The sequence below is a fragment of the Ptychodera flava genome, chromosome 7 (assembly GCF_041260155.1).
Source record: "Ptychodera flava strain L36383 chromosome 7, AS_Pfla_20210202, whole genome shotgun sequence".
NCBI lineage: Eukaryota > Metazoa > Hemichordata > Enteropneusta > Ptychoderidae > Ptychodera > Ptychodera flava.
In genome coordinates, this window is record NC_091934.1 from 40,648,756 (window position 1) to 40,665,419 (window position 16,664).

The 16,664-nt window shown below is 36.2% G+C and overlaps 1 protein-coding gene across 1 annotated transcript; it reads right to left on the bottom strand.

Moving 5' to 3' along the window:
- Window positions 1-896: 896 nt before the first annotated feature.
- LOC139137558 (uncharacterized oxidoreductase YrbE-like) lies at window positions 897-16,006 on the bottom strand. The gene is made up of 8 exons (XM_070705724.1): window positions 15,678-16,006; window positions 12,180-12,384; window positions 9,974-10,044; window positions 5,501-5,609; window positions 4,540-4,664; window positions 3,763-3,986; window positions 3,107-3,272; window positions 897-2,631 (listed from the first exon to the last, which is right to left on the bottom strand). The coding sequence occupies exons 1-8, from the start codon at window positions 15,688-15,690 to the stop codon at window positions 2,474-2,476; spliced, it is 1,071 nt and encodes a 356-aa protein (XP_070561825.1). The 5' UTR covers window positions 15,691-16,006; the 3' UTR covers window positions 897-2,473.
- Window positions 16,007-16,664: the final 658 nt, after the last annotated feature.

Below are 16,664 nucleotides of genomic sequence, written 5' to 3' on the forward strand. Positions count from 1 at the left end.
GTATCACATGTTATTTGTGTAAATAAATACAAACAAATATATGATAAGTCTACTTATCTGTCCACTGAGGATATATTAATCACTTAATAATAGCTCTTTAAGTTCATAATTCTTAACATATGTTTGATATTTCACAGCTAGCTCACCTATAACACACGATTCTCTGTGCATTGACAAATGATGTCTCTCCTGTACCAGCACAATAACCCAGAATTCAGCTTGTGGCCATCGCAACTGTCATTATGTGAAATTGTTGATTTTCAAGGTGATTTAATTTCATTATTTTGACATTTTAGATTTTTTAACAGGGATTAATATTAACTGGTTTTTCAGGTAAAAAAATACAATCTGTCGTGTTTTAACATTTTCACTTGGATTTAATTTAGCAGATTTCATCTGTCAGCAAAAATAGTGAAATTAATCTGGATGAAAAATTCATCCTTTTCCTGCAATTTTGCAATATAAAACATGAGGTATGTACTAAAATCTTATGATAAAAGGTTTTAATCAACTTGCACCATTGATAAAGTCATTAGATCATTTGCAAAATTTATACTCATTAATGCATTTTGCATAAATAAGTACTACTATGTTGCATTTTAAGCATCAGATGGGTTATGCAGAGACATCATTTGTTGGAACAAGATGGTAATCACCATATGCCTGTAATATATGGCCACAAACTGTGTGTTATGGCCTAGCATTCATGGGCAACTTTACATACTGGCCGATTTAAAGTGCAATGCTGAGTTGTTCAGTAATAAAACAAAATTATAGCTCCTGAACCTTATAGGTAAATATCAGTGTTCTCCCTGAATAAGGTAACAGGGGCGTGGCGCCCTCTTGTAAATTCCGAGCGCGCCCCTTGCCAGAAATGAAAAAGATTATTTTTTTTTGAAAAATAAAACAATAAAATGTACGGGAAAAAAGTTGACAGTGATTTACAAGCAAAATGCAAGCGTGATCGTCGATCCTGCAGGCTGCAAACGTAATTCTCATCGATCTTGCAAATCTCGCGAGTTTGTGATGTCATCCGAGATCATAAGCCCATGTGCAACTCATCGATGGCAGCCATGTTTGCATGGCTCAGGCCGTAACGTATCGTTAGCCACGGTCCCTCCATAGGGACCGTGCATTAGGTAACCGACTTTATAGCTGAGTAAACATGCCCAGGAGCTTGAGCCGAACCAAGGACAGCAGAGTACACTGAAGTTTTTTTAGGAGGTTAGAATTTCGCTTGTGTATTCCTTCCAAAGCAAAACGACCTATTTTAGGCTCCGCCGGAGGATGAGAACACGTGAGTGCTATGGTGATAAGAATAAATGTATGTCTGTCGCTAAGCTTATGTTTTCGTTTTCAAAAAATGTAATCTTCATTGAAATCACTGAACTGGAATAAAAGTTGTGGAACACCGTCTTAGATTTCTTTCCTTTGAGTTTTTTATACGAAAAAATCTGAAATAAATACTCCCCAAGTGCCATCAAATAACACCATTTTAATCTCTGTTTTTCAAAAGCTCCAACGGCAGGAGGGGGACACCCCCCTCCTGACCTCCCCCCGCGACCGCTTACGCGGTCGCTTGTCGTGCTTCGCACCACGTCTTCGCCCTCTTGTAAAAAAGTCCTAGGGAGAACACTGAATATATTCAAAATATGCACTAATGTAGGTTTATAACCCTGGCATAAAAGAAAACAATTTCTGAAAAAGAATATCTAGTAGTGCAAGAAAAGTTACTTCAAAGTTATTTCAAGTTAGTTTTCAAAGTTGGTTGAGTTGTAGCCACTAATAGCCTCTATGAGAACTCTTTTTTCCTTCCTTTGTTGGCAGTCTCTCAGAACTGTGTCTAGAGAGATTTGTTCCACAAAATGTTTCTCTGTAGCCTTGACCATCATCAACAATGGTTTAACCCTTTAATACTATGGTATGATATATTTAAGCAATAAAGCACACCCAGCGATGGTATACCATGAGATTTTGACCAGTTCACGACATATATGCACGAGCGATAGCGAGTGTATATATGTCGTGAACTGGTCAAATCTAGTGGTATACTGTCGCTGGGTGTGATTTATTGCTATTATATCATAGCAGTATATTGAAATTCTGGCGTGGAATGTAATAAAAGGACTTTTCTCAAGCCGAGAGCTAGTGCGCATGCCGGCCGTGGTATATCGCCAATATACCACGGTTCTTTTCGCGTCTCGACCAATCAGATCGCTGTATTTGCACCATCAATATACTGGTTGAGATGTGGAAATCACTGTGCTATATTGGCAATATTACACAGTTGGAACAGGCACTAGCTCTCAGCTAGAGAAAGATCCCCATTTTGATGTTTCACGCCTAAATTTTCAATTTCATACAGCAAAGTACTGGCTATACCACTCAGTTTTGACCAGTTATCGCTTGTGCACATGTCCGCAACTTGTCAAAATCACATAGTATACTGTCCCATGGTGTGGTTTATGCTTCATTATAACTCGTGCCCTATAATATTATCATTATCATTCACCATTCTTTCATTGATGATATGTATTGGTTTTCCCTGTTTGTATGACTGTGAACAGGCCTCGGCCAGCAGAGAACACAGAATAGTATCCTTGCTGGTAATTTCCACTTGAGTTTCTTTTCCTACAAAGACAAAAAATTGAAGACACATACTGCAATAAGAATCAATAAGTAGGATTGCATGGGTCAACCGACATGACACTGAATGTCAGAATGTAACCTAGCTGACTTTGGCATCTTATGAATATAGCTGCACACTTTTGCGTTATTAAAAGCAATGCTATAAATAGAAATTTGTATCTTATACTTTGATATGTTTGTATTGTAAGCTCATTTTGGAACAAAAGCGATCAGATTTTACACATATACCAATATACCCCTAAGTATCCTACTACTACTGTCTAATAGAATTCCTATGGGATTTCTAGTATACAGAACACTAGGATACACATTGGATTATGTTTTATTACCCCAAAAATGCTGCAAATACCCAGTTGCAATGGCTGTACCACAGACTTGTACAGCGCTGGCCTGTAGGATTCCTATGGGATACTATTTTGTTGATGACTGCATACACTCGATTATGATGGTTACAAACCTGTTAAAATGTCCAAAAAGTGCTCCAGTTCTAATTTGTAACTCTGGTCATATCTTTCAACAAATGATGTGTGGATTTTGTCGTCGACAGTTCCGGCTGAAACATGACTGGTTACTTCATATGGTCTGGTGTTGTGTGTTTCAAGCATACCTTTACTTCCAAAAACCTGAACCAAAACGCAAAATAAAAAGTTTGAGCATTGCTTAACACCACAAATTCTGCTACACAATATGTGACATTTTTGTCGACAAATGAATTCTTATGCAGAGTGAAATTCATTTGTCCACAATTTATTGGATATTTGTGACACATGCACATACAGGTTAGCTCTTCTGACAAGTTCAGTCGGAAAAGGAAAAATCCATTTTGTCTTGATATGTCACAAACAAAATCATCTATTTACATTCAGTAAAGGTGTAATTTTTGACACTTTTGAAGTTATGTACTGTTGTCATTTGTACCCTAAGTGACTTTATGCAAGTATTCCAAGTCTTCTTGAGATCACACAAGGTCAAAAAAGGGTGACTTTGTCCCTAAGTTTAACAAAAACATTGCAAAGTATAGGTGTCAAAATAACATCTCAACTCGCGCTTTTCAGCTTCTCAAGACTGCGTATCTCCCACAAGTTATATCACAGACAACATGACATGTAATACCTCAAGTCTCTGGTCATATCCATAAGAGGCATGTCTGCTGATGTCAATATGTGCTAGGACGCCACATGGAAACTTCATAACAATGGCTACTGTATCAATATCGTTCATAGCTGCAACATCGGCGTTGAAGGCATGCCCTTGTGCATAAACCATGGAGGGACTCTCTCCTACAATCCAACAGACCTTGTCAAGATCGTGGACACTTGAATCGTGAAAGATGCCACCTGCAAAGGAGATAAATTGCATGTTCGTATTTTTATGATACAATGCAGTGGGAGACAATATTAACACAAAGACACAATGAACAATTCGCAAGAGAATCACTTCAGCGATATGGGTAAACTGCCTGCATCTACATTTTCGAAATGAATTTTGTGATCATTATAAAATACAGTCAACTCAATATCATAAGATGTCAGAAAATCTGCTTGCAACATTTAAAAAAAATTTTTTTTTCACTTACTACAAAATGCTGTTTTCTCTTTTTTGGCTGTATGTTGCCATGACATTAACCTTGATTTATACATTGAGTATCCCAATCTTGAATCATTAATGATTCCTGGAAGATCGTGTCTTAGCCATTTGTTGGGCATCATTGAAAAGACCATTTCCGAACATACAATACCTAATACAATGAAAGAAAGATCTCAAAGCGATGCACGCAATAGGCAAAGAAAATTTATCTTTAGGGCCTCAGGATGAATGACTTAATAAGTCTCAGTTACATCAAGAGGATAGTGAGTGTTGTTTTTGTCCAGATTGCTGTCACCTTCTCACCTGACACCTTTAGATATGCCACTGGTGGGAAAAGTTCACGGCTAATGACCTTGATCTGCTGCAGTTGTCCTATTTCACCGGCTTTAACACGATGGTTTATATTTCGTGTTGCAGGATCAAATCGCCTGTTAGAAACGGAAGTGTAATTGTAATGACTTAATGGTGTATGTTTATATATATATATATATATATATATATATATATATATATATATATATATATATATATATATATATATATATATATATATATATATATACATTCTCCCCAATTGCCATTCAACATCTGAGCCATTCAAATAGGTAAGAAACAACTCCTGTATTTTCACCATACTGTCACTTAGTATTTTCTCCGACATGTAACTTTTGTACGTTAAATATCACTGTGACTTACTCCGTGTTGAAACTTTTTGATCTGTAGCACCTGAGGAAGTCCTACTTTTAGGACGAAACGTTGTGCTGTTATAATAAACTATTTGAACCAGAAGATTGGTACGTGTGTAATATCCTACAAACGAATTTATCATAACCACGCCACCGACAACACTGGGGACACCTGAAAAACCACAGTCGAACATATATATATATATATATATATATATATATATATATATATATATATATATATATATATATTATATCCTTTTTATTTAGATTCTCAATGAAGTGATACATTCTGACGAAATGAATTCTATTGCTATGGTGTAAAAGTATCACAAGTATACAGAAACAGAATGACCAATAACATCCAAGATTTAATAAATTTGATATTTAAACTGTGTACCCCTTTTTCGCTATACAGAGACCCAGCTATAGAAAACATATAAACCCTTTTACTGTCATGGTTTGGCCCAATCTTATTGTTTTCTGTGGTAAAGTTGGACCTCAACATTCGGAATTGGGAGTAGAAAGGTAAATTCCCTCTTGCATTAGATTTGACATTTTCACAAAAGGCATCTTACCTATTGAAAGCACAATACAGAACTCTGTTGTATTTCTCTGCGTCATCATAACAGCTCTGGACAGATTCAATTGTAGCAGCAATGGGTTTTTCACAGAATACTGATTTTCCTGGATTTATATAGAAAAAAAAGACTCTGATCAGTGTGTTTGTTATGCAGGGCTCCCGCTACCTATTCGCCAATTCGCCAAATGCGAAAGAAAGTTAAAAATGGCTACAAAAATTCCAGTTTGGCGAACATAGGGGCTAATGAATTTTTCCTGCCCAGGTGCCATGGCACCTCAACAAAAGACTACAGCTAACAATGTTGTAAGATGTTGAAACAGTTTACCCTCCTTCCTACAAAGTTGCAATGTATTGAAACAGTTTACTCTCCTTTCTACAAAGTTACAAATTCCCTGGTACGTGGAGCAGACATTGTTGCTGTTCCGTCTGGGGTACATAGAGGCTTTGTTTTGCCTCCGTGAGTCCCGTTCGTCCTTCAGTCTATCTAGAAGTTTTACCTACTTTGCTAGAATCAAAATTTGGCCTGCAACTACTCAGTTTGATAGTAAAAACCGTAATTTAAAAGGGAAATTTCACAAACGGAGCAATAATACAAAGGAAGAGGAGAAAAACTGAGGTTTTCTGAAAGGTCAAGTCTAGGTCATCTCATCATGTGATGTCATGCATGAAGACCCCTTTAGTGTACAATTATGGTTTAAAAGGGCCACCTAGGGTGGGTCAATAGGTAAAAGGTAATTTTGGTGTCTTCCAATTTAAATGGCATTCAGCTTGACTGTCAGTTTTAAATTAAATTTATTAAGAGTCATCGCAAAGGGATATTGTCAACAGTAATTGCAGTAAGCATATCCATTGTCAAATCATCACGTTTGTGAATTGCAATTTTGCATATAATCATTAAAGCAACAATTCATTAAAATTGTTAATTCGGTCTATTTCAAACTGCTATAACTTATACAAGAAATTATGTGATTCTGAATTATTTTAATATTTTTGCAGATTCGACCAGTTTAATGATGTAGAAGTAAACATCACCAGACATTTCTTGATGATATCAAAATATCAAGTGAAAATATATCTGTGTTAAAATGTTATCATATTCATTAAAACAATATATACTCTCAAACAGTGAGTAATTTAAATGAACATATATCATTGTGTCTTGTTTTACAAGAGTTGTGTTTGGCCAAACCCTTTGGTCTCAAGAAAAATACTCATACTCAAATGCTATTCAGCCTGCTTGATCACAACTGTCACATACAAGTAACACCGGGGCCAAGTGTATCTACACTGCCAGTGTGCTACTAAATGCTTTCTCCTGCACCATTTTTTTTATTCTTGTGGCTAAAACATTTTGTTTATGGAGGACTGCATAAATTTGCCGCATGAGAGGCTTGTAGCTTATGACAAGCTATCATATTTTTTACACTAAATGAATGCTGTAGAAATGTTCTGTACCTGTTGTAATATACACTTCACTTTGCTACCAGATTTTTAGAATTCAACTGATACCTTACTTTATTTCTGGTGGTAAAAGTTTACCATCTGAAATGAAAAAGTATTTCTATCCTGGAAATGTCATAAAAACACAGATCATTCAATACAAACTGAACAAATATTTCTTTAATGTAAAAAATATCAGGAACATCATACAAAACATCTCGATTTGTAAAATTAGGAACTCCTGAATGCGGAGAAAGTTGTAATTGCCACGCTTAATTGAGATCATAAATTGGCTAAAAGTTGCTCAAAGTGGCTACAAGATTTTTGATTTGGCTAATGAGTTGGCTAATCATTTTGGTGACTTAGGGGAGCCCTGTTATGTAATATTAAAGCCCCATAAGCTGTAACTTTTACCTATTTTTACCTATTTGTTTGTTAAGTAAAAACATGTTAAAACGTCAATAAAATATGTTCAGTTCTTTTAAAATGATGTATTTCAATAAAAATAAATCGTAAATTATCTCCCCCACCGATGCACAGCTGCTAAAATGTCAGCCGCGCAAAGTGCCAGATGTCAACAACGTTGTATTCCAGTCTGGACCAGAATGGAAATTGGCAATATAAAATCGCTCGTTGTTGGTGTACGGTACGTATTGTGATCCCAAACTAATTTGTGATTCTGTGTTATTTGGTAGGACAATTATTAAGTAAGTCATCATTGAAAACAAAAATAAGAGAAAATGTAAAAAGTTACAGCTTATGGAGCTTTAACCCGATGCGTATTGAAATTTTTCCTACCAAAATTTTTGTAAAAAATTTTTTTTTAAAATTTTACCACTTTTTAATAATTTTTCTGTAATTCTTTTAATAATGTTGGACCAAATGGACGGCACTTTTCATAATACAGTTTTTGATGTAAACATTTTAGGAAATATCTGAAAAAAGAATGTTGGGACCTCAAAAAATTGTTTTGGTTATATTCTCTACAGGCCACAAAAATTGACATTGGCACTCGAAGGTTAATGAGTTTTACTTTCTGTAGGTTTAACAGCTTCATCGTGGAAACCAACGGACAAATCACGGTAAGAAACAGCAAAAACACTTTTCAAGGCCTCAATGTTTAGAATATCCAGAAACTATATTCCACACACTTTATAGCTTAATCAGCTGTAACTTTGATGCATTTTCCATTATTTTTATTCTGTTTGTATAAAGGAGTTTTCAGTTTTAGTTCCAATCTTACAATCATGTTGTATTTATGTGTCAATACAGTCTATGTTACTGTTGGCAACCAAAATTCTACTCTGGACTGGATTTCATTTGTCAACAATGGCATTGCAATATTATACATTGTGAGTTATGTCGGCAGGATAATACTTTGTATTTCTGTATACTTTACAGAAAAAGATAAGAAAATGTGTTTGTTTATAGAAAGAAAATAATTAAAACATTATCAGAAGTTGCAGCTATTCACCCTTGAATTTCAAGCAGTGACCAATCCATTGTAAGTTTTATCACTGAGTTTCTTCACACTGTGTTGGACTACATAGCTTTAGTATACTGACCCAGCAAGTGCATGGATTTACCAGACAGCAACTTATGCAGACAATGTTACACATGCTATGCAAGTTATTTTTGCCTTCTGAGATTCAACATAGACGCACTACATGTACAATTTTTTTCAAAATTTTCAGTAGACTGAATGTAATTTGACGAAAGTTTGAAAATTTCTTCTTATATAATATAGCCTCTGCATCCCACTCCCCAACCTCCTTGCCAAAAATTTCCATATGGTAATTTTAGACCATTGTTGTACCTGATCAGTAAGTAAAGCGGCTACTGTGTAAAGATGATACCATAGATATTGCCTAGTTTTTGTAGCGCTTTTGAAATTCAAAATGGCCACTATTCATGAAAGCAAGACAATGAGAAATGGTAAACCAAGCTTGATATTTAGTATACACAAGTATTAAACCAGAGTAGTATTTGATGTTGCATACGCATACATACAGTTGAGCACTTTTCAAACACTGGGGGCGCCCTCACTATATTCCCACTTTGATCACCCTATTAGTCAACAGGTAGTAATCTACCTCATAATTCACAGATTTGAGAACAGTGAAAGTACAATGGTTTATGTGTGGAGGGACTATTATGGTTACTGCTAACAAAGGAATAAGATAGTGTAATTTCATGGTTTATTGTGTCATGACTTTCCCATAACTTAAGCGACATTAAAGTATACAGTTATACTTTTGTTATGCTAGTGCAGTTAACAACGTAAAACTCCTGCCCGTAAAATTACCAACTTAATTAGTCCAATTAAAATTTGCTAGATGCCCTAACGCCTAGGTTGCGATAATCAAGAAAATCCCATTACAGGCTCACACAAGAACTCGAACTATAGCACACTGAAATCTGGATACCATGAGTCTGCGAAACAAATATGGGACACTAAATAACACATTGTTGCCGTAGCCCCACCTCCCCAGGGCCTGTGGGCTGACCTGTCTATTCCTCTACAGTTGTCCCGTACCGCCTAAGGTTGCCACCCAACATTCAAAAGAATTACATTCAGTGCTGCATCAGTAACCTGCAGCAGAGGTTTAACCCTTTCACCCCAGTTCCCTGTATACAGGTCCAACTTTACCATAGAAAACAATGGTTTGGGATAAACCATGGTGGTGAAAGGGTTAAGTGGGCATTGTAAGAGCGCCACCACAGTTCAGTTGTAAGGTCAGTGATTACACATATACAAAAATAAACGTCCTTCACTATTAATGTACATGTATATGGATTTAGTTTTGTTTGAAGGACATTTAATGAGTGCAACCACTGTTTTCATGACGTGTCTTTCAGTATATGGCAAGCTGTGAAAAGAACATGGCTATGTACATGCAAAGTCTGTAATTTTACAAAAAGTTCTGTTTGCAGCCTAGTTCCTGTGTATTTTTCATTGAAACTTGAAGAATTCAACCAAAAGTAAAGTGTTTCTCAACAAATGCATATTAAATGAAGTTACAAATACCTGCTTTGAGAGCAGCTCGTACAATCTTTTCATGCGTATGGGTAGGTGTGCAAACTATAACTGCATCGACTCTACAAAAAAAACAAAAAGTTGAAATTGAATCAAAATTTTGCTGATATTTCACGTTATTAATGGATATTAACAAGTTTTATACATATAAAACAACGTTACTTCAATATACCAATGATACAGTATATTGATGATAGTCAAATTCACACACAGAGATTGGTGCACACCACGTATACATGTACATCATTTTCCAGTAGACAATGTGATCAGGCTTGAGAAGAAAAGGTGGTGTTTCTGATCTTCCTATATTGATTTGGGTTAAATGTAGCTATATCAGCTTTATGTTTGCAGGAAAAATATTAAACATAAAGAAAGACCATGCACTTCTGTATGTATATGTGTAGCAATGGCTTCATGATTATATTATTGTAACGTACATTGCTGTATATGTTAGAATTATAACTGTGTGTGAACATTCCTATTTTTGTTATTTTCATGTCTGTATAGTAATGACCTGATTTGAGTGTTAAAAATAATAAAAAATCTCCTCATTAAGAGACCCAGTAGAGTTGGCAACAAAGCAATGGTTTTTTATCTTTGAAACAGTCGCTGTTTCATATCTACTTACGGCTCATTAAATATGAAGCCATTATAAAACTAGTACATTTTGTCAGCATTGATTAGACCAAATAGCAAACTATGTTTGAACACGCTGTGGGAAATGACGAGCAACTGGTTTTTTGACATGCCAAGCAGTGTCTGCTGAAACAATACAAATTCGTCTCGTTGTAAATTCCACTGTCTGGCAATTATTCATGACTCAAGAACCCCTAGTTTTCAAATGTAAATTTTTTTAGTCACACCACTTGATTTGTAAAGTTGGTTTCCTCTCCAAATGTGTAACATGGTCTCCTTTTCTATTTATTTCAATAATCAGGTAAAACTCAAAAATCTAATCATTTTGATATTAACTTTTTCACTTTTTAAATCGAAGATACATGAAAAGTAAAATACTTTTTACCCTTTTTCCCTTCAAAACTCATTGTATTTTGGCTATTCTACATCTCATGATACCAACTTGACAGTAAACGATCTCTCTGTTCTTCCAGTAGCTTAATACACAACACTTGATACAAATTGAAAGTAAACTTTCTATCTCATTTATGGCAAGAAATTTTCGATTTTGTAGAACTTATTATACATTCTGGCTTGGTTAAAAGATCACAAAACATATGTAAATGGTTTGTTTACCTGATATGAAAAGGCAGTTGTATAATGCATGAAATCGAGAGGGAGAAAATAACAAAGTAAAGGGTAAATGGGGAGTCGGGAAATGGCTTACAGCTAGTCTAGCCAAAACCCCGTCATGATAAATTGTCCGAAACTCAAAGTTAGCAAAGAGGGCTCATAATAAAAGTAACAAATAGTTCTTTAAATAAAAACAAGAAAAGCACTGATTTAATAACAACATTGTAGTAAATCACTAAATTACTAAATGGCAAAAGTGAAGCCTGTTACTGATTGATCAAATGTTGTCTGAAAGTTTGTTTGATGTAAAGAGTTTGTGGACTTAATGTGGACGGAAATGTCGTTCCAAACTCTTGCTTCAGAAAAACAAACGGCAAACTGGCCTGAATTTGTCATTGCATGATATGGACGTAGGTTTTGAAGTTGACAATTTCTAGTATTATAGTCGTGACAACTGACACTGAAGTAATCTGATAATGTATGTGGTGAATGCTTGTGAATCAAGCTGTAAACGAAGAGACCTAGGAGGAATTTATAGAGTTTAAAAACATCTATAGGTATATAGTCACCTGTAATCTAAATATATCCATATATGGTCAAAGGGGCGTTCCTTAGTATTCAAAATGCCCGTGTTAGGGCGCTGTTTTTAAAAAGCGGCCACCCACTTAAAATCTGTGATTGGTTAGATTTTCTCTTTCCATGGTAAATGTGGCAAAATTGGAACAGGTGACAGTATACCTTTGAGTTGAGTGAAACAAAGAGCTAAGTGGTCTGTGGTTGATTTGAACATTTTTTGGGCTGTATAAACTCTGTCATACATTAAGTTGATTTTCAAACAATCAATCACAAAAGAGTTCAGTTTTTGCTTAACCTTGGCAAAAGCCAATTAAAAGAGCGTGTATACACACTTCAGACGACTACTTTAAATTTGTTTTAGAACAACACATACCTATTATCTCCCAGGACGGCTGCCATTCCTCGGCTGTCGACCACCCTGGTGTCATCCAGGAAATATTGCTTGACTGTTCTATTGGCTGTCTCCACATCTTCTTCGATGATCCATCTCACAGCGGCACGATGGTTGGCGACAACGTTTTTGAAGTGAATGGTACCAGCTCTACCTAAACCAAATATGGCAAAACCAACTGGCCTGTCTTTTAGATATAGAGTAGAGGAAAAAAGATAGAAATTCAGGGACGAAAACTACTGTAGGAATACTAAGCTACTCTGTGTGGTACACTATTAAAGTTGTCCTTGACTGTCTGACCTAGACCGAGGTTGATCATCAGAACAATAAGTCAGGCCGCATTGATAGCCCTGCTAGCAATACTTAGCTTGCTGATCAAGTCGTACTGGAGGCTAGAGCTACATTTTACCGTTTCTGTTCAAATTCCAAATTAAAGTGCTCGACGTAAGACGGTAATGTTGGGCTTGAACAGCCTGAAATAAAAGCCTGGTCTCTTATACTACATGTTTAATGAGCATATTACTGTTTTAGTCAAATCAAATGGCAAAGCAGCCATGATGAAAGAAATATCAATTACAGCTTGAAACTCGAGGGCGCACTTCACCATTACACAAAGGAAAGCTGCCAACTCAAATTGTTTGCAGTCAAGCACCAACAAAATAAAAAAGGTTTTGTGAATTTTGCATTGTCCTTGAGAGACAGCATACACCATGATGCCTCCAAGTCATTCTTATTCAATTATATCACATTTATAAGTACCCTAGACCTGGCTGGACCAATACTTAGAGAAATATTCCTATGTTGACTTTGACAGTTCAGTTTTGAGGTCGGTCAGTGATAAAAATAAACATCCTTCAGTATTAATGTAAATGTATATGGACTAAATTTTGTTATAAGGACGTTTAATGAGTGTGCAACCATTAACATTGTTTTCATGGCATGACTTTCAATCCATAACAAGTCAATATGGACAGACTATACTGAAAACAGTGTTAATATAGTTGTACTTCATTGGCCTTTCATTCTGTTTCAAAAGGAAGTTTATTCTCGGACAAATTTCTCAGCTTTCATCTAAGATGAAAGCTAGGAAATTTGTCAGAAAGAATCTTTCAAAATGGAAGTTAAATTTGTCAGAAAATACATCTCCTATTTTTGAAAGATTCTTCATAGAAAAGTAATTGAACATTTACAAAAACTATAAAAAGAATGCTAGCGAGACAGGTGTTTGTTTAACATGTACTACATTTTATACTGGTAGTTTGATTAACTTTTTAAAGTGTAGTAATCCATTGCTTGTTCCCAAATTTACCATCATGTGTGTTTAATATTGACTACCAGTAGAAATTCAGATGAAATTTTCAATTTTGATCCGGGGTATTATACCGTATATTGCTGAAGTTGGCAGTCAGAACCCTATGTTGACATATGTGACTCATATTTATTATTGATATCATGCTTGTGGTAAGAAGAAAAATTATTGTCACTGCTTAAATGTATTAACAATTTTCAAAAGTCATGTCAAAAATTTAAAATCATAGACAAATATTTGAGACATATTTTTGCATAATTGAAATTGTGATAAAATTTCAAATCAGCCCTCATTGTTGAGAAACCTTTTTTGACAAACAATACAAAAAGCCAGTAAAACTCTTATCATACACTACCCATAGTCGCAACCAGTGACTTACAGGCTCATCAAATTCTATCTGACAATTAAGCTATAGGACTGTTTCAGATTGTCGCACAGCAGTTCAAACACCAATTTATTTTGGGAGGGCAGGGGAGTTGACTTCAGTACAATACTTTAGCACTCACTTTGGTGATAGCTGTTTTGCCTTTTTGATTGTTTGTCCTTTTAGTTTATTGATTACACCTTGGAGCCAACCACCGGATCTTCATGGTAATACCAATAATTGACAATGCTGTACGGTCTGAGGGAGACTATATTATAATAAACTTTCGCAAAATGTTACAGTTTATTCTGTAAATGACATTCACAATATTGGCTTTTGATGTTTCATTTTATAGGGGAGGTTTTGATCTAACAAAATATCTTGTTTGTTGAACTGATGCGATTATCCACGACAGCCCATGCCATCAGGTAAACTCAAAGTTCACAGTTTATGTTATTGTAAGCTATGCTAAATTCCATGCTAACTAGTCCATATCTGATGCATACATAAGGTCATTTTTACATATTGTACAAACATAGACCCCAGAGAAAATTTCCTCTGGGGTCTATGGTACAAACAAGGTTGGTGATGACAGCCTTGAACTGTACTATCTGTATTGTACTTATTTGCATAACAACAGGATCGTCTGGTCAACAATTCATATTGTCTGCAGAAACTCTTCTGACAGCTCTTTGTAGAACAATGGGAATAGCAGTTTATAAAGACACTTGACAGCCTGGGTTGGTTCAACAGAGTCGCAACCATGCATGCTGAAGCTGCAATCACAGGCTGTTTGTTGTGACATTGGCAATACTCATCATTTGAAGAAATAATAAAAAATTGTAGATGTGATCCTCCATTCAAAAACAAACTTTCTACAGTGAAACTGTTGGACTTACAACACTGTTACAGTTCACGTATTGAATTCCCTTCCCATAATTTTCGTGCAAACTTGAAAATTTGCTATTACTTTAACCCTTTCACCACCATGGTTTGTCCCAAATCCATTGTATTCTATGGTAAAGTTTGGACCTGTATACAGGTAACTGGGGTGAAAGGGTTAAAGTGTCATTCTCGGGGGGACCCCACACAACCAGCAAGGGTGTGGCAGGGCTATGGAACCGCAACAAATTTTTTGCACATACAGAGAAATATAAGAGCGCAAAATTTGCAGACATTATACTCCCCTCCTTCAGTGAGAAAATGTTTGAAAAATTAACCCACTTTTGACTTTGGTAGCAATTTCATGAATTCTTATATGCCATATACACTTGCACGGACACCTTTGCTTAAAGTTGCGTATTGGCGATGCCAGTTCAACCTTTGCCAAATATGCAAGTTTTAGTACTACAGGACAAAGTAAAAAAGTCAAGTAAATTATCACTGATGACCTAATTGACAAGTCAGAACAGCTATCTAACAAACGTTTTAGTTTTCAGGCTAATATCTCGTTTATTTTAAACATTGTGTAATTGACTTTTAAATTTCAATTGTCTACACATTCGAAATTTAAATCATATTTACGCTGTAAGAAACGCGAGAAGTTTAAGCTTTTGTGTTTCTCACACGCACTTCGATTTAAGCGCCACCGCGCCGTACCGATCAACTCATAATGTACTACGCAGGCGCCGTCGACTGTACAGTCGCTAGTTTACAGAACATACTAGAACTCGTGGAAAAAACCAGTCGTGTAGTTAGTCCAAGGTCCTGCTAACTATATAGTGGTGGGAGTGCGCACTGTGAAAGAACTGACGACATCCATGACCTAAAAATATAAATACTGTAGATTACTAGAATTTGCGCTCACCTCTTATTTCCATCGCTGGGAATTAATTACCCTGTCTGAGTTTATCCAAATTAATTTAGTCAGTAGCGTCCGTCCGCTGATCTGTGTCCTTGGTTATGACCCCTGAATATTGAACTCGAACTCGACGTATGCCTAATATCGATGGCAATAGACGCAGCACAGTGAGCTGGTCGCTTAAAATAAAGTGAAATCGAAGCCAAGATTAACTATCTGTGAAGATCGGTTGTAAAACCACCCAACAAAATATAGCGATTTTGTTGCTGACCCTGCTCTACCAGTGTAGCGATCCAGTCAGTTTCGCACAGTGCAGTGCACAGTAACCTATCTGCAGTGCTGTGCAGTGCTTATGTACATGATATATTAGTAACAGTCTGCTCGATTAACCATGTTAGGAGTTGGTCATTTGCATAAAAAGTCTACATAAATTAGTATTCAGAACATACAGCCAATCATGCCATTTGATCTACGCGTCAATCGACAAAGTTCCCGCCCTTTATTATGAAAACCATGACCTTTTCTTTTCAAATGTAGATCTCGGGGTCAACATCTCTGTTTGGGGATACCCAGCCAGCCATATGAAAACACAAGATCACGGTTCAAACCATGTAGCTACCTTGCTGCGAATCCGTAGCCTCTGCCACTCGGGTAGCTTGGTCATTCATTGCCCCACTCCAAGCAGAACACGTCAAGGAGTGGCAGGGCTCGTTTTCGCAGCAAGTAGCTACCAAGAGACTTCCTCGGCGAGCAGGAAAAATTTCACAGATGCTTTTTTGAAATATTAAATTTCGATTTTCGCGCCTGCATTGCATCCTGTCGATATGCGTATGGCAAGTCGCGAATGACACAAAGATATACGATTATACGGTAGCTCCTACACGCCACGGAACTCTATTGCAATATTACGACTAGACTTGTAGAGTTTAAGGGAGCGTTCAGTTATTACGGCCGGGGATGGGCTGGCAAAATCCGGAGGGTCACATTAAATTT

Bases quoted from the DNA above. Each gene is read 5' to 3' on its own strand.
- LOC139137558 (XM_070705724.1), bottom strand. The intron at 5,610-9,973 runs GTATTTGTAACT...ATATAAATCCAG, and splicing joins ACGAGCTGCTCTCAAAGCAG to GAAAATCAGTATTCTGTGAA. The intron at 3,987-4,539 runs GTGAGAAGGTGA...TCTCCTTTGCAG, and splicing joins GGCATATCTAAAGGTGTCAG to GTGGCATCTTTCACGATTCA.